Source organism: Natrix helvetica (genome assembly GCF_964273705.1).
Source record: "Natrix helvetica genome assembly, chromosome: Z".
Lineage (NCBI taxonomy): Eukaryota > Metazoa > Chordata > Lepidosauria > Squamata > Natricidae > Natrix > Natrix helvetica.
In genome coordinates this window covers 58,090,206-58,109,794 of record NC_138554.1, presented here as the reverse complement: position 1 = coordinate 58,109,794, position 19,589 = coordinate 58,090,206, and the positions used below count along the sequence as shown (strand labels likewise).

Here is a 19,589-nt window from a genome sequence, read left to right as displayed (position 1 = left end):
AGAAGTGAGAGAAGGTGGAGGTCTTACCGAGGTAACCTTACGATAGATCTGAGCCGCATTCTGGCATTCTGAATAGGGGTATTCTGAGGTTGCCATTTCAAGCATGCACATGCCAAAGGCATAAACATCCACTGCTTCATCATACTTTTCTTCATACATCTCTGGAGCCATGAATTCAGGGGTTCCTGGAAAAGGAAGGAAAGGATTTACTTGAGACTTAATATTAACTTAATATTAAGTGACACCATGGCAGTGCCCAGAACTTCTGAAACTTTATAAATCTTTAAACCTTGTTTTCCCATCTCTACTTAACATTTCAGACAAAAGTGCCTGGTATCTACAAAGTTTTTAAACAGGCTCTGGGCAAAACTCATTCACATTTAACCATGAGATATACAGGTAGTTCTTGACATATGACCACAATTGAACCCAACATTTCTATTGCTAAGTGAGACATTTGTTAAGTGAATTTTGTGCCATTTTACAAGCTTTCTTGTGACATTTGTTAAATGAATCACTGCAGTTGTTAAGTTGTGGTTCCCCATTGATTTTCCATGTGGTTCCCCATTGATTTTGCTAATCAGAAGGTCACAAAAGATGATCACATTACCCCGGGACATTGCAATTGTCGTAAATATGAGTCAGTTGCCAAGAGTCTGAATTTTGACCATGAGGATGCTGCAATGGCAATAAATATGGAAATGGTCATGTCTCTTTTTTTAGTGCTGTAACTTTAAATGGTCACTAAATGAATCATTGTAAGTCAAGGACTATCTATATAAAGGCTATAAAAGATCCATTTAGTTCAATGGGAACAGTAATGCATTATTGAAGCAACCTTGTGAGAATCAAGAAATACTTAAAGTAACAATTCTGTCTCCTAAGGTTTTGCTTAAAAGATTGCCTCTTCCATAGGAAGAGTAGAGTAGAGTGGAATAGAATAGAATAGAATAGAATAGAATAGAATAGAATGCATAAGTGTATAAGAGTGTGCATATGTTCCCAATCCCAGCAAAGTTATGCCATTTAATACTACCATCTGTGCAACTCATGTTTATTTCCAAATTTTGGAAGCAAATAGATCCAAATATCTTAGCAAGGTAATCCTAATAATTACTGTTGCTGAATATAGTTTTAAGGATGAATGGATACGTAATGTCAAATCAATATATTCTGCTACACATTCTTTACTCTCAAGTACACATAAAGTACCTATGACACTCTTGGCAAATGAAGCACACTTGAGTGTGGCCAAACCAAGGTCTCCAATTTTGACTGAACCAGTAGGGCCTGTGATAAAGACATTATCACATTTCAGGTCCCGATGGATGATTGGAGGGGATCGTGTGTGTAGAAAATGGAGTCCTCGAAGAATCTGTCTGCTCCATCTCTGAAGAACTTTCATCTTCATCTCCTTGAATCGTTTCAAATATCTACAAAAAGAAAGAAAGATTGAGAGAGAGAGAGATATGGTTCAGAGCCATCTCATCATCACTGAATGTGGGCCATGATAGGCAAAACCTAAATGCTTTCAAAATGCCAAAGGTATTGATGAGTCAAGAGTCCCAAAAGCAGTGTTCCCAAATAATCCCATGATGACTAGCCTATTCAGTGATGTAATCATAAACTGATGATTAGATGTTTAACAGAAAATGAAAAGAAAGGAATAAAGTGAAGTTTCCTTATCTTTGAATTTTCTGAAGTTCTCTGAAAGAATAAAAACAAAGCAAGATATAATTTCCAATTTCATTGTTTTAGATATATTTTTTGTTTTTGATTTTAATGCTGTAAGCAAATAAATTTAAATAAATAAATACCACATAATTCATGAAAATACCTTTTAAAAAACCCACAACCCAATGAGAAAGAATGTGAGGCGACTCTGACCACAACATCTATCATCCCACTGATGACCAGAGTTGATTCAACTGAACTAATTGGCTACATGGCTGTCTCCTTCCTCCCTTACTGCTCCATGGGCATCCAGGGGTGAAATTCAGCAGGTTCTGACAGGTTCTGGAGAACCAGTAGTGGAAATTTTAGGTGGTTCAGAGAACTGGCAAATGTCACCTCTGACTGGCCCCAGAATGAGGTGGGAGTGGAGATTTTGAAATTCCCTTCCCCCAGGAGTGGGGAGGGAATGGAGATTTGCAGTATCCTTCCCCTGCCATGCCCACCAAGCCACGCCCAAAGAACTGGTAGTAAAAAAAATGAATTTCACCACTGTGTGCATCCCTCCCAAAATTGCACTCTTAATGAAAGATGACCATCATCTGAAATACAATGCACCAATCTTTGGTTCAAATATATCTCCAGAACTGAATATTGGAAACATATGAATTACAGATTCAAACTCATTTGTAATCTGAAGGAATTCACCTTAACGCGACCAATTATATTTGAAAGAAAAACTTCCTTTCATTGTCCTACAATGTAGCAGAGTGGTCCTCATTTGAATCCCATTCCCACACTGATTAATTGCAAATAATCTGTCTTTGCAAGTAATCAGCATTTGGATAAAAAGTTTGTTGGTTAGCAATTAATGGAAAACATGCAGGACGCCTGAAGATCTGTTCAGATACTTCTTTTTCTCCAGAGGAAAGAGGAACGTATCAGGCAATCTTTGAAATGTTTTCTAGAGAAATAGCAATGTTATTAATATTTTGCTGCACAATGACCCTCTGTGTGGCTTGTAGACCTGTCCTTTAAGACAGGAGATAGGCTAAAAAATGCCCCTCCCTGAAGAAAACCTCAACATAGCCCCTCCAAGGCTGCTTTTCATTCCAGCCACCCATTCCCGTCCAATCTGTTTGTGCTCACGTTTTAAGTGTGCCTGACGTCATGAGTTCAGTCACCAGCACAATGCAGACTTGTCCTTTGATGGAAGATTTCCATGAGTCATAGAAACGGACAATGTTAGGGTGTTGGAGTCCCTTCAGCATCTCTACCTCCTCACTGAAGCGTTGCCTTTCCATTTTGGATAATTTCCGTGTCTAATAAACATGAAGAAAAGAGAAAGAAGCTCAAAAGCTCATTTTTGAGGCAGATGAATTCACACCAATGTACTGTAGTCAAATTAAGATTCTAGACTTTGAAATCAAAATTTCACATTTTAAAATGCTCACATTTTATTTCAAACTCGAATTGTGAGAGACATTTTTATTCATAATATTCACTCCAAGGAATGAATCCTTTCAAAGGAATGATTTTCCTCTGCCTTACTTTGTCAGATAGTCTCATGAGTGGATTATTAGGCATCCATCAATGCTATCTATCCCTCTTAGCTCTCCCAGATCAATTACCTTTATCTCAGTGGAATAATATTGATCTCTGAGGATCAGAAACTTATTACATGAAATACAACCAAAACTGTTGCGAGCAGACACCTATACATGATTATCTGTGTGATATCCTCTTCGATCTTCACATATCTACCTAACCTTCCAGACTTCACAATTAGTTTTCATTTGTCCATCCTGATTTTCTCCCTGTCACTTGGTGTCTTCCAGGATCACATTGACATTGGTGAGCTCTCCAATTATGTTCATATTCCTCACCAGCTTATTTTACATACTTTTAATTGGCTTTATTCCATTTTCTGCTTTTTCTGCCTGAGACATTTAACTCATATCTTCTTTACTATTTATCCTAACATTTTTGTATCTAAAACTGAGGTGCTTACTCCTCTCACTCCTCACAGACCTAACCTGCAAGATGGCCATATTGTTTTATTCATGGCTTAGTTAACTTCTTCTATGGTATGTTCCAGTCAACTGGAGATTACACAAACAAGGGACTGAGATCCACTAGATATTGGTATGGAAAATAAAACAGGGTCAAGTAATCCCCTTAGGAAAATAGAATTGTGAAGATATTTTTATTCATTTTTTTAAAATTAGAAGAGTGGTCAGTAAACGGTGGTTAAGGAGAATATGTAAACAATGTATACTTCTTTGGGAAAGCACATTCTGACATGATTATATAGCTGCATTAGTATTCTTTCCTAAACTTAAAAGTTTTTAACAAAACACTGAATTCAACTGTGAATAATACAGGTATTGGGAAAATAAAGAGAATATGTAGTGTATTTGAATCAAGTAGTTAGAGCAAGGACCCAAATCTGTCTGAATTTACCTTAGTTTTAATCCCATCATACCTCATCACCTCCTTGAAAAGAAAAGCCAGCCAGAACCTTACTCAATTCACAGGCCATACCGAGCATAAATTAAGTAGAAAATGGGAGGTCAAAGTGAATAATTAGGCGTGATTTATCTATGCAAAATGTGAATTAGAACTGATGATAAATTAAAGTTGAATTTATAAATGTTCCTTTATATCAAGGTTGTGCAACTCAAGAGTCAGACGAGGCATTCTCTGGCCTGTTGACAAATATAAAATGAAAAAAGTGAGGCCAGAATCTAAAATGGGATAGATTTGGGAGATTTAGGTCCTTTGAAGAAGGGTTTAAAGAGTGGAACATATGTCATAAGCTTTGTGCAATCAGCAGGGTGCTTCTTTAGTAGCGTTTTACCTGTAAAAGTCCAGATAGTTTGCCTATGTACAATATTTGATATTCATTTCAAATAACCATGTTAGGTAGGAGAGAAATCCAGACAGCTGAAATCTGGTATTATCCAGTCCGTACCAGCATCAAATTACAAACTGGAGGTCCCTGAGGGAATACTTATTTCAAACATAAATCCAGAAACAAGTACAAAGTCCAGCAGAGCCAATAATCACTTGATATTTTATTGCCTTTTCAGTCTTCATAGCACTTTATAGTAATTAATTTAGTCTCTCTCTTGTAAAAGAGAGCACTGGAGGAAGACTTTACAAATTTCCTTGCTCAAAGTTTGTCTACACAAATGTCAATGGCCAACCTGTGGAACATATTTGTTTCTTCAACTAGGAAGCAAAATGGAATCATCAGAAAGTCCTGTGGAAACTCTTTCACTGCCATTACCAAAACACATAGCAGAATACCAAGCTCCCCAAATTAATGTTCATTTCTCTGACACACAGCAAAGGACCAAGTCAGAAGAAGGTTCTGAGAGATAGGGAAGATAACATAAAAAGACAAGAATCCTGGACTCATTTTGCCATTCTTGGGAAGAGAAAGAAGTCTAGAGCAAAATTTATCAACCCTGCTTTCCCAGGTTCATTTTACAGCTATAGAAAAGGGGCACTCTCATATGAAGATACGGATTAGATATCTAGAAGATCACAGTCATATTCACTCAAGCAACCTGTTCTTCTAATAGCCACTGTAATTCCCTATCTGCAATGGTTTGATTGCCTTTGAAAAAGCTGCAGGAGAGGAGAAACTAGAGAGGTAGGTAATGTCAGTAATCCAACAATTTTTCTTGCAAACCAGAATTGGATCCAATTGGCTAAGTGCCAAAACTGCTGCCACCACCAAATTCTCTGCTCCATCCACTCAGTGCTAGAACAGAGGCACTTTTTGGGTTGCAGAAACTGACTGTGTTAAGAAATTGCTCTGTGTGCATGTGTGTATTTGCAAGAAGAAGAAAAAGAGAAAAACCAAAGGCCCAGGAAAAATATATCACACAACTGTCCATGCCTGCCTTCTTCCATATTCCAGTAAGCATATTTGGAAAAGAAACAACGGGGAAACAGATGAAATGTGTTAAAAAGAGGCAGTTTTGCCAGAGGGATAGTGTCTGTGATGGCCCTGTTCCCACCTGTTAGATCACACTTCCTCCCTGTGCCGGCAGGAACCGCCTCACCTCCCTATTGGCCAGAACCTCTGGTGGAGCTGGAGGTGGATCATATTTTTATACTTTGGGATGTTTATGGAGTTTTGCTACAAATGCAGCTGTGTGCCCTCAGCCACTGTGAAAGCTTCATTGTATGCAGTTCAGGAGGGGCCAGAAGAAGAAATCCAGAGCTGGAACAACTTTATAAATAAGGAAAATCTATAGCAAGGAGCGTACTTGTAATTTTTATGGAGGTGGAACTGTTGCACAGGAGGTTCATTCCCTCATGAGAAGTGTTCTGAATTAGTTTCTATGATAACACTTTTACAGTACTATGATAAATGTGATTCTGCAGAGTCTACATATTAATTGTATTCATATATCACACAAAACCAGGATATATTTAACTATGGTTTGTTAAATAAGCCACAACTAGCTAGGTTTACACTACATCTGGGTTTGCGAAACACAGTGGCTGGGTTCTTATAACAAACCCAAATCACATTATGGCCTAATGCAACATGGGAGCCCTCATCTACATCACAGGACTATGTTTCTAAATAAGCTCTAAAAAGTCAGCTTAGAAACAATTAGAAATGGGAAAAATTAATTTGCATGATATTCTATTAAATCTCCTGAACAAATAGGTACAAAACTAAAATACTTACAAAAGTGAGTGTATTAGGACTACAGCAGGGGTGGGTTCCTGCCAGTTCTAACTTCTTCTATAGAAGAGCTTCCACAAATCTACAGTGCCATTTAGAACAGTTAGAGCTCCTTCCCCCACCCGTCTGCACCACGCTTGCCTCGCCCACCACTCACTGATTGGCTGGCTCACCAATCACCCCGTCCGCCTCTAAGAGTCCTATCTAAAAGTCTTAAAGCTGTCAAGTTTGTACACCCCTGGGGGTTTTTTCCCCCCTAAAGGGTTAGGGGTGCAAGGGTTTAGTAAATTAACAGCTTTAAGACTTGCGTGCTTCAAATGCCAGAGTTTCTGAGGCAACATTTTGGTTGCTAAGCAAGAGCATTGTTAAGTGAATTTCACCACATTTTAAAAGTTGGCCACGTCCACCCAGTCACACGACTGGCAAGCCACTCCCACTCAGTCACATGGCTGGCAAGCCACTCCCACACAGTCACATGGCCAGCAAGCCACTCCCACAGAGCAGGCCACACCTACAGAAGAGGTTCTAAAAAAAATTGAAACCCACCACTGGACTACAGTATCATTGCAAAACATGTGAAATGCTGTGAAAACATTAAAACAGCACTTAAGAAAAAGTCTTAGAAAAAATGCATATATTTGAAAAAGTCAATATAAAAACGTATTTCTTAAGTAGTACAGAAATATAGGCATGTCTGTATTGCTTACAAAGTTGCTGGTACACATATAAGGCAAAAACAAAGCCAATGTAGCTTTTTACATTTATCTTTTACTAGAAGCAAGTCTAATTTGGAAGATTTGCCTCTTGAAATTAGAAGCATAAGGAGTGAATTATTTAAAAGAAAACAATTTTGAATCCCTGTATGAATTTGGCACCTATTATATGAGATTTTGATTTGTCTTTAAAAAAAGGAAACCAGTTTTCTGAAAAGTTCAAATTCTTGAAATTCTACTCCCTAAGCCTCGGCAGACCCATTTCAGGTTAGCTAGTCATTTAAAAGGGAGGTGCATAAGCAATTCTACCTCCCTAGAAATACCTTCCCTTTAATTCCTTCCTATTCTGAAGGAAGAAGGGGTGGGTCAACACAAAAATGTCTGGCCATGGACATCATCTGGATTCTCTTAAAATGCCTAGTGACTCTCTAATCTTATGGCATCAGTTGTAGGAGATGACCAGGCTGAGGCTGAGCCTGATGGAGAGGTCAAACATGTCATCAGTCATGAATCCCTGCACACCCACAAAAGATCTAAGCCCACCTTGAATTCCTTCGACTCTTATCTCCTACTACTTTCCCTTGGCCATTAGTAGTTCAGATTCTTGTAGAGAGTTCAAGCTTACAATAAATCTTTTTATACCCATTTGAAGTGTCTGATCTCCTGATTTTATTGGTGCTTGACACCAGCCATACAAAGAGATTGGGTTGCTACTGAGCAAAATTAAAACTTACTAGATTGCCAGCTACCAAGATGTCTTAGTTTATAATAAGTCATAAATTCAAAATTCAAACCAAATGAGCTAAAAACAGTTACCAACATCAGTTAAAATTAATCCCCATGGTTAATTTAATTTAATAACAATTAAAATCCATGGTTAAAGGTTTCATCCAAAACAAAGTTTTTTTTGATAGTGAGATGGGTGGCATATACATTTAATCAATTAATTGAAAGCATGTTTCAAAGCCCCTTTAGAAACCAACAGAATGCTGAGATGTCTTTCCAAAATCTGATTAATGGCAGATACAATTTGCGGCTTGATCAATTGCTTAGACAATGTAATATATGAACTTCCATCAATTTGTTTTCATTAACAAGGCAAGATTCAATGAGATGAAATCATCTGTCAGTCCCACAGTGCATCCCCATCTGGGGGGATTAGTCTCCTTTCTTGTTGCTTGATAAACTTATTAATTTTTGCAGAAATACTGGTTGTCTAAACTGACCCCCCCCCCCCCAAATTACAAATTGGTGGAATGAAGGCTGATACAAATGATTTGACAAAATGGGACTTATGTAATTTCTTTGTTTCACTGTTGTGAGCAGCCCAGAGGCAATGAGTTAGGTGTATACAAGTTTAATATATTGGTTATGCAGTTAGCCAGATGTTTAGATTGGATTTGGCATTTTTATCTATCAAGTTTTGGAATAGGAAGATGTTGCTTTTTGATGGTATTAAAGATCGTCATAGGATGTTAGCTGTTCCAAATAAAGGATACATTTTGCAATTGACTGAAGGTGATTTTGTCAATGCCAATGATTATCACCATTATCATTATCAGCACTACCACGAGAAAGTGGTCTACGATAGATCTCTATCCACAGCAGCAAGTGCATCTTTAGAAGCTTATTTCTTGCTTTTCCCTTCCTTGCAAATTTGCCATCTATTTCTCAGCACAGGAAAATAGCTAGCCCAGGAATTTCTTCTCATAGGCAGGACCACAGATCAGATCTTAAGACAAGAGGTAGGGCATTGGGTTCAAATAACAGCTGTCTGAAGAGCTGACACCCAGCCAATACTATTCCAGGCCTTTGCTGCAGCCTCAGGTAATTGATATGGATGGACCAAGTTTGAAGATGGCTATCTCTTAATCTTGGACATGATCAAGAATGCCAGGCTCAGAAAGGGTACCTCCTTGTAATGATACCTTCAACATTTACACTTGCATACTCTGCCTATTGCAGCATTTCTCTCCAACTAGATTCTCTTAGAGCAAGATACAGTTTTTGCAATAAAGACCAGTGAAGATTCAAAGGGGGCAAATTGATTACTCATTGGTTACGGTACCTTCTAGTCTACACGCACACACACGGTCTCAGTACTGAACCTAAATGCTAGGTTTTGCTCTAGTTGTAGAATCCACATTTGAAATAACTAAAGAAAATTGTCCATGTATATACACTGACCTTTCCCCCCATTCTGCAAAACCCTAGTTTAATGAGAGCAGTTTTTCCAGTTATGGGATCCTCTTTCTCTCATTTTAAAATCAGTCACTGCCCATTCATACTATCCACTCACACTACATAGGAATCTCAGAGCTGCGAGAATGTCATTCCTAAAATTGTAGAAGAACCCTAAGCAGAGTAGCTGCAGTTAAAGAAAGAACATGTGGCCAGAACATTCGGAATAATGGAGATAGGGAATATGTGGCATACAAATTATATTGTAATAAATGAATTGACACACTGACATGGTACATAATGCACTCGTGATTGTACCTTCTTTTCCCATGTTATTAAAGAAGCACAGAGTCATTCCTGGCATTTTTCCTTATTTCTTAGAAATAGTGCTAAGTCCTGTTTCCCAGGCACCTGCTTAATTGGAATTAAACAAATTGTGAGGAAGAAATACATATGTCTATATTATTTATTTATTGGTTTAGTATTATTGGTCTTAATTTTTTAAGGTATGAGCATATAAAGTAAAACAACATAGGGACTAGTGTGCAAATTGCCCATCCTACCAAAGTATTCAATATCTGAAAAAGTCTGGTACATAAGCATATAGACATAATTACTACTTTGCGTTAAAGTCATGGTACCCAAAATAGCAATGTTTGCATTTATGAATGTATTTATTGAATCCTGATTCTGATCCCACAATATCAGTTTCAATTTTTTCCCCTTCCTCTTGGGACCCCAAACACATCCAACTCTTTCCTTTAATACTTGCAAGAAGATCACTTCAATAAATATTTATCCTCTCCTGACATCTTCACTACTTTTCTTCCCTATACTTCCCTCACCCCACAAAAGAGGGTAGGCATAAAATTGTTGCTTGAACCTACTTCTGGAAACCAGAAATAGACTCAGACAGCCCATTTTGGATGAAGAGTCTGGGTACCAACCGCTTAGGTTTGTGGTTTGCTGACCACAGATATTTTAATAGGTAACATAATGAACAACTGCAGGAAAAAATAGGACAGAAGTTTATTTAAAGAACAAGTGACAGAAAATCCTGTGTTTCTACAAAAGTCTCCACAGAACAAGAACTGCTTTTAAGTAAAAAAGAGAAAGAGGGAGGGAGGGAGAATGAGTGATAGTAAGAAGATATTGTAAATTTTGGTCAGGTTTTTTTTATTTTTAGTTAGCATCTGCAAACTGAAGAACATCAATGGAGATTATTCATGGCCTATGATTCCTATTCAACTCTGTGACATTGGGACCAGATTTAGGCTAAAGTAAAGAAATCTATCAATATATCCATTCAGTCAATCATTTACCACTTTTCCCCCAAAAGATCTCTGAGCGGCTTTGCTTGAGTGCAAGGAGTTTAAATCTATTCCAGAGTAGCATTAAAGAGCTAATTCTGTATTCGAAAGAAGCCCAGAGATCACATTTGTACTAAAATCTTGCACCACAACAGACCAACAAGTTTAATCCTCTGTCAAAATCTATCCAGTAGGGGCAGCCAATTTTACACCCCCACCCCAGTTTTCTAATTTAGCATTTAAATTCAGTTATGAGAAAATGACCATTGTTACTTATGAGTATATGTAGAATGTTTTTTCTTAGCATCTAGTTTCTAGTAAATTATCATCAACTTCGCAACCTTAATGTGAAAAGAAAAAGTTCAAGGTTACACTATGTTATTTTGAAGCAAGACCCAGCCAACATCCTAATTCCCACTCAAGAAAACCACTTTCTTACCACTGAAAAGCATCCTCTTTATTTTGAGGTCAAACTGTAAATGTACTAAATAGGATGGCAAGGAATACAACAGGATGCAGATTCCCAAAAATAATTTTAATACCTATAATACCACTTCTTCATACTGTAGTTAATAAAGATTTTTGTGCCCCCCCCCAGTACAATCATCAAAGCCCTTGCCATGGATATCTAATAGGGCTAGATCAGTAAGAACAGAATGTGGGAGAAATAATCAAGATCTACCTACTTTCAAGGCATAAGCATAAAGAAAGGCTAACAGTTTAAGGCATTCTTGTCCTGTACCCAGCTAGGGCACTCTCTGCTTACTCTAATGACTTCAAGGATATTTACCTTATTTGCAGATAAGAATTTAATCCAGCTGTGACTATGACTCTGTGTGGCAGGAAAGTGAGATAGACCTAGGCAGCAATGAGGTGTCTCATTGTGTATGAAACAAAACTCATAATATGCTAAACCTGCCTGAGTTTTTAAAAATCCAAATTGGACATATAGAGGGCAAAGAACAATATTATTTGCTTTTCTGGATGTAACAAGAATTGGGAATTCATGGTCTGAATACATTTTTTACTTGACAGAAAGAAGGAACAGCCAAAAGCAGAGAATTATTAAGGAGCAACAATAAGTGGATTCCAGAATTTCAAATATTTAAGTCATTTTTACTCTTTGGACATTAGTCACATCCAGTGACGTGTGGTGAGGTTTACGGCTGGTGAGGCTGGTGACGTCATCAGGAAGGCGGGGAATGGGACCACGTGTGCTGGAGGCTGAGGCTGCCTCATCCTCCAGCACACGTGATCCCATTCCCCGGCTTCCTGAGTGTACTCCGCCGGCTCGCGCTCCCCAGTCCTCGAAAGCGACGGGAACGACGAGAACTTTCCTGCCTCTGCTGGACTTTGCAGTCCAGCAGAGGCAGGAAGGTTCTCGTTGTTCCCCAGTCACTTTCATGGCTTCGTCATCCAGGAGCGCCGACAACATTTCTGCTCCTGGGTGCGGCCTGGCAGATGTATATAATATTATAATATTATAATATTTTATATATATGTATGTATGTATGTATGTATGTATGTATATATATATATATATATATATATATATATATATATATATAATATTCATGAAGAGAGGTGAGGCTCTGCCTCCCTTGCCTCCCCTGACCGCACGTCCCTAGTCACATCATCACAAGCTCTTTTATTTGCTTACTGTCTAATGAATTAACATCACCACCAGTAGTGGGGTTACCATTTTTTTTACTACGGAATTGCTCGTGCACATGCATACGCTCGTATGTACATGTGATGCTTCTGGACATGCGCAGAAGCATCCAGGTGGATGGGCGGAGCCTCCCACCGCTGCTCCCGATCTGGACCGAATCAGGAGTAACCCACCTTTGATCACCACCTAGCTTTTTGCTAACTACAGAAGAAAAATAAATCAATATCTATGCCAAAAGAACTGCACATTTTCCCAAAAGATGACAATCCTGAATGTAATAAATAATAACCTTAGTCATGCTGAACCAGAAAAACTTGATTTTAAAAAAGATACTAAAAAGAAATTAAAAAACAAGATTATAGAGAAAGGTAACATTGGGTTAAATCTTGTCTTTATAGAAAGAAATAATAATAATAGGAGGTGTGTATGCATGGTTGAGCTGTCATGTTACATGAAGACAATTACTGTAGTGAATCCTCAAATAATTATGTTTTAATAAGCATGTTGTAGTGGCTGCCTTCAGATTCAAGAAACTTCCAATATTTCCATAGAAATGACAACAAAGAGATTGCTTCAACAATAGCCACAAGCACATTTGCTAGAATATAACATGTCTAAAATCCATCATTGCTCTAATACATTGGACATATCTGATCGATTTGTTATGAGATTTGATAAAATTTGCACAAAGTATGAATTATCTAAAAGAGTTGTACTGAAATAATGCAAAGCTTTGGTTTTAGAAGGAGCTGTGATCAACCAATCATGCATAAAAGAAAACATAATTCCAAAAAGAGAAGCAATTATTGCCCTGTACTTGGTAAATAAAAGAATACATGTGTGTGTTTGCATGAAACTGCGTTATGAAGTTGTGGAAATAAGCATCATTTGTTCATGTACTCAAACTAGGCTTCTTTGTAGATTTAGGAGATTGTGGAAATTGCTACATAAGCAAAATGAAATTGTTGAGATTGTGAATTACAGCAATCTTCATTCAGCAGCAACAACAGTAAAGCACCAAAAAGAAGAAATGACTAAGACTGGACCTCAACTGAGATACGATGTATCTCCTCCTTCTGCAAAATAAACATTTCTTTCTTCAGAGCAGGTACAGTGGGGATAACTGGAAAATGCCTTTCAAGGGGAGATAGCCAGGGTCTATATTTGATATATCTGCAATCATTAAAACTCAGTTGTCCATGATGACCCTTGCCTAGTCCTGAGCAAAGTGAGAAAATATTGCTTCAACATGGGTTAGGATCAAATATGGATCCCGATTGTGATCAAAGAAATGCAAATTAATGTTCAAAGGCAAGTCCTCCATACATAAATCAGTCTTCTCAGTTAAACCCAGTGATCTAAGCTAAGCAACACATGCCTTTTTAGAATGATAGGTTTAGCCATAGCCAAGTGACGCAAGCTACCATGTGACTAGTCATATTAATGTTTTGCATAATTACATGTTTCATTCGGATATATCTTACCCAATTTCCTCTTGTCCACAGTCAAATAATTTAGGAACATTGAGGTTTTCATCCCCCCCCCCCAAAAAATTATCTCATCACTATGCATTAGGACAGATTCGCTCATTAAACTTTGGCCCATTGATTGTAATTTCCTACTTTCTCTACCTGAGCGTACAGCAGAGATCTCTTTCTCTGATATTCCATATCTGATTCCACAATAGTGGAGTCCAGGATTGAATGCTGAAATAAAATTACTGGATACAATATAATTTTCCAGAAACTTCAAAGTGGAGAATGCTGATAAAGGGTCCTTATGCCAAGAGCTATTTATAGGGATTCTAGTTCACATCATCAAAACATTAATGCCGTTTATTGCCCATTGGCTGAATTTTTGGGGAATAAAAATATTTAACCCACTTCAGAACGCAATGAGAGAAAAGAAGCATACAAATAAATATTGTAGCTTTTTTTTTAAGAGAAGAAAAAAGTCATAGAAAGAAGAAAGAGGAAAGGCTGCGTTCTCTTGGAAAGCAAGAATAGGGAAATGTTCTTAAGCTGATAGAAAAAATGAATACTGAGCAGTGCAGCAAGAATGAATTTTAGAGAAAAAGAAAATGGAAAAGATGTCCAAAGTGCTTGAGCTAAGGAGCAGGAACTTAAGAAATCATAACATATAGCAGAAGGAAAAAACAAGAAGATGACGGGATAAAACTGAGAAGATACTGTAAAACTTCTCAGTGAAAGTTACCTTTGCTTGCCAAGAATTGGGCAAGCAAGAATTTTGGGGCTGGAAGAACCAAACACTTTTGTAAGAAGTCATAAAGTGGCAGAAAAGAAAAAGAGAGAAGTCAAGGCTGAGCTTCACATTTGTACTTTTTTTTTTTTAGTTGCAGTTATCCAATTAGCTACATCAATCTTTCTTATCCTGGTTGCTGTCTAGACTTGATTGACTACAGCTGCTGCCATTTAGCATAACTACCACCAGCTGTAGATGATGGAAGTTGTAGTAACTTAATTGGGATTTGCTACTGGAGTTTACTACTCAAATTAGGTGGCTATATCTGTTTTAAACAATTATCTGACTTTAGAAAACACTGTTTAGCTGAACTCCTATAAATGGACGTCATAAACAGGACATAGAAATTGTATTTTTAAAAAATCTGTTTATATTACTTACAGTACTGAATTACAGAAGCTTTCCACAAAAAATTAAGCAAAATGTTGTTGAAAAGTAAGAACTTTGGCCTTCTCTATTTCTAAGACTTTCTACTATTATCTACTCTCAGAAAAAAAATTATCATGTTTCTCTTAACTATTTTTCTACAACCTGAAGGATTCCTTTTACTATTCTTAGAACACACAAACTACTGGTACTTCTATTATCATATATATCCCAGTCATAAATGAACAAATAAACATTTACTTCTAGATACTTATGGGAATATACTTCCATACCTTTATGGCACATGACTTGCCAAGCAAGTCACATTGAACTCTGATGAATTAATTCCTCTGGCAACAAAGGAAAGAAAATAGCTGCCAGCCTAGCACTTTCCCTGACCTTGTCGTGCTATGTCCTGGAAACTAAAAACTAATCTTGATGGGATGAAAAAGCAGGGGCAATTGCACCTTTCACTCCATGGGAACAGGCAATTTTGCAAATATATACTTTTACTTTAATTCATTCTGCAGGAGTTACTGGAAGTAATACTCAAAGGAAGGTCAGTTTGTATCAGACATCAGTCTTGGAACCTGGGTGGATAAAAGGGCTAAGTTCTAAAAAAATGTGACTGCATGAGTCCAGACAGAAGATCATTCCCTCATTATTGAAAAATAGATCTTAAACTTGAAATTGAAGACAGAAGACTTCAAGTTAAGCTTCAAGTACACATTTCTCTAAAAAAAACCCAACTATAATACTTTCCAGGTTGTTTGGATTACAACTCCCATCAAATCCAGCATCACAAGTATGTAGGAATTCTGGGAGTTGTTTGAAGTAATTATGTCCGAAGGTCGGCTAATTAAAAGCAGTATAATTAAAACATCACCTACAATTACTATATCTCTTTATTTTTATGCATGAACACTTTCAGGATAACAATTTTTCCAGTAAGTTTTTGTAAAAAGAAGGGGGGGGGGAAGAAATTTTAGTTTGTATATCCTAGCTAACATTTAAGATTGGCAATTGTACTGTTTTTTTAATTGCACTACTGGATTGCTTTGGGAGAAACACTTTTATAAAAATGAATAATTGAACAAATAAAAGTAATAATGATATACAATAAGACTTCCAGAATAGTCTTAGATTATTTTGAAACATATACAAACTAGCAATAGTGGCTGAGACAACTAGACCATAGTAATGCAGGAGGATGCTCTCTGATGTTTTTCAAAGATACATAAGGAAGTTCAACCAATAACTTTGAGATGTGAAGTAGGGTCTTCTTTCCTTACTAAGCAAAAGGAGGCCCATCTATTAATTGTCTTCAAGATAATGCCACAGGCACTCGTCCCTGCCTCTTCTTGGCTCGTAACTAGACTTGGCTTGGTTGTAACTAGCTCTCATTTATTATCCCATTTTGGTTTCAGAACATTTCCTTTGCTTCCTACATGAATCATCTACTCATCTTCTCTAATTCTCCAAACATTCCTCTAGAAGATAATTTGTCAGAGGCAGCATTGGTAACTTTCTAATAAAAGTATTTCATTTTGACTCAAGCTTGGTTTAAAGTTTTCTAGACTGGCCTAAAGATTCATTTTACACTACTTCTAAGCACAACTATATTTTCAATATTCTTTTCCCTTGAAAATGGGAGAAATATTGAATGAATCTGCCTCCAAACTGGTGAAAAGCCTAGTAACAATATAAATTGAAGAACCAGAAACACAAGATTTTAGAAGTGGCAGGAAAATGTATGTGTTAGGTGTAATACTCAAATACACCATGTGCAAATACTTTATGGAGAAAACAAGGATGTAAATGCTTCAAACTTTGACTAAACCACAATCCAGTAAAATGATTGCTATTTGAATTGTTGTTTGCACAATGGAGCTATGATATATCTATCTTTACCAAGAAAAAAGGATTTGGCATAACCCTTCTCCCATTTCAAACACTCCCCAAATTCAAAAGGCACTCCCTTCCTCTCTCTTCACTATCCTCCTAACCAGAAATATTTTCGAGGTGTCCAAACTATCATATCCCCAACCAAATATATTTCTAGGGGACTCAGCCAGCCGCACTTTGAGCTTTGTCTTTCATCTCTTCCAGGTCCTCCAGAGCCCTGCTTGCTAGGAAACGTGGGACGCCCACTTTACCAACCTGCAGCTCGCACCAAGCCACTTCCACAGTGGTCTCCGTGTCTAGCCCTTTGTAAACAGTCTTGAAGGAGCCGCGGCCAATCTCGATGTCAAACTTGAGAAAGCGACCGTCCGGGGACGTGGCCACGGCCCGGGTCTCAGCCTCTTCGTTCTCCTCTTGTTCGCGATCTTGGCGGCTCTCCGCGAGACAGAGCAGAGGGAGTAACGAAGCAACTTCAGGAGAACTCTCGCTGCTTGCGGATCCCTCGAGGAGACCTCGAGACCTAGAACTCTCTAAAGCTGTAGCTAGCGGCTCCATCACCTCCAAATCCATGGGGTCGGGACCTGCGGCTACAGCGGGGGCATCATCTTCGCCGTCGAAGCTTCTTAATCCAAGCTCGGTCGAACTTCGACGGCTGATTTTGTAGGCTGATGCACGGCGACCAGAGACTCCGAGGGTCCGGGGACCCTCAGCCTGGCCAGCATCTTCATCCATGCCGCAGCTAGTCTGGTCCATCCTATCAGTCTGGGGTGTCAGCGCTCCGGCACCCGGGCCCGAGTGCGAAGCCCGCAGCATTAACATCGGACGGCCAGTCAAGAAAACGCGCTATATCGGAGCGCAATTGCTTGCCTACTAAGCCAGTGGCCAAACAGCCGCGAAGTGCGCTCGGCGGCGGCACCACCCCCCTCCAGGCGCTGCTTTCTCCTCCCCCTTTTTTAACTAACCTGTTATGTTCTGCTCGCCGCCTACCTCTTTTTTCCCCAAGGGAGCCACAGTGCACTATACCGACACGACACGCCCACCCCAGAGGGCTGGAAGCGCGTACCCTTCCAAGAACCTTCTTTAAGCTCAGTAACTCGTGTGTTCGAGGGTAGCAAGAGGTTAGCAACGGGATATCGTGCTACTGCTGCTGCCGCCGCCGCCACCGCCGCCATTCCTGCTGTTTTTTTAATGGGTAATAGAAATGCAAAATGTGCTACTTTTGCTTTGGGAAAACGCCTTTCAATGAAAAAGGCTCTTAAAATCCCAAGTGCGTCAATGGGGCCAACTGCATTGTGATCGTCATTGCCTTCATATTTTCCTAGTTTTATGGCAGTTCAGAAGGTAAAAGTTTGTGGGCAGAGCAAATTTCTGTATTCTTTGCTATGCCTTGACTTTTTGATGAGACGACATAAACTTGAATGACTCAAAATGTTTGCTTTTTAAAAACAGGATTGGAGTTTACCAATCTATTTTCATTGCAGCTGATTTCAAACCTAAAAATATATGCAAATGCACCTGCAATCCCTGTTGTCGTCCCCCCCCCCCCCAAGCCAAAGCTGCTTCTTAGGAACGACTACCAACAAGCTTCACCTTTTTGCAGTTTAGTGATATGCACTGTTATTTTTCATCCATGAATGTGAGTTAGATACTATTCCTCAACAAATGAAAGATGAAGCTGAATTGTAACAGTTTGTTCAAGATTGTACCAAAAGTTTTCTGTTTTAATGAAATGCTGGCATAATGTCTTCAGATAGAAATCTTTTCTATAGTAGAACTGAGATAATAGATTCCTTAACTCCAAATTGAAACTTGACTGTTAATGCATTTTTTGTATGTAATTCTTTTGTGGCTTACTTTTCCTGCTTCAAAAGCCATCCCAGAAGCTTTATCCTGTCATATATGAATGGGGATGCAGGATGCAAAAAGTGTATAAAGAGAGATTGTTGTATTTCTTTCTGGTCTACAATGTCATGGAAATCCCCAGTTAAGGTAGTCCCCACTGAATCTCTTAATGATGAAGAGTCTACTGTAGCAATATATCCTACATTACACTTAGCTGAACTAATTCCATTAATTGCCTATGTGGCATCAGACCAATTGGATTATAAAGGACTTTTTTCTCAATTTCCACAGTGATTTCTTTTTAACCAATTTTAGTGGTACCTGGTTCAGCTTGCTCAAAGTATTTGTGCTGTTGTTAGTTGCAAAGTCATGTCCAACCCATCACGACCCCATGGACAACGTTCCTCCAGGCCTTCCTGTCCTCTACCATCCCCCGGAGTCCATTTAAGCCCATGCCTACTGCTTCAGTGACTCCATCCAGCTACCTCATTCTCTGCTGTCCCCTTCTTCTTTTGCAAAAGTGTATTTGTGTATTCCCAGCATTAGGCTGTTCTCCAATGAGTCCTTCTCATTAGGTGGCCAAAGTATTTGAGTTTCATCTTCAGGATCTGGCCCAAGAGCAGTCAGGTGTCCTCTAGGACTGACCTGTTTGATTGCCTTGCAGTCCAAGGAACTCGCAGGAGTCTTCTCCAGCACCATAGTTCAAAGGCCTTAAATTCTTTGGCGCTCAGCCTTCCTTATGGTCCAACTTTCACAGCCATACATTGCAGCTGGGAAAACCATAGCCTTGACTATATGCATTTGTGCTGTAGCTTAATGCAAAAATGAGAGAGAACTGAAGGCAGAAGACCAAAGAACGCATAAGTCGTTCCTTCTTCCTGAGATTGCTGTAACTGATCATATATTTTTCAAAGAAATGCTTTGCCTCGTTAATCCTTCAAAGCATTTGAAAATGTGGG

At 38.6% G+C, this 19,589-nt stretch overlaps 1 protein-coding gene across 1 annotated transcript in view; it reads right to left on the bottom strand.

Moving 5' to 3' along the window:
- The window catches only part of WNK4 (WNK lysine deficient protein kinase 4), a 36,976-nt gene extending 19,342 nt beyond the window's left edge, over positions 1-17,634 (bottom strand). Inside the window, exons 1-4 of the mRNA XM_081931985.1 lie at positions 17,047-17,634; positions 2,821-2,993; positions 1,213-1,433; positions 28-185 (exon numbers count right to left, since the gene is read on the bottom strand). Coding sequence (XP_081788111.1) covers positions 28-185; positions 1,213-1,433; positions 2,821-2,993; positions 17,047-17,607 — 1,113 coding nt within the window. The 5' untranslated portion in view covers positions 17,608-17,634. The remainder of the gene's footprint in view (positions 1-27; positions 186-1,212; positions 1,434-2,820; positions 2,994-17,046) is intronic.
- Between the last annotated feature and the right edge of the window lie 1,955 nt (positions 17,635-19,589).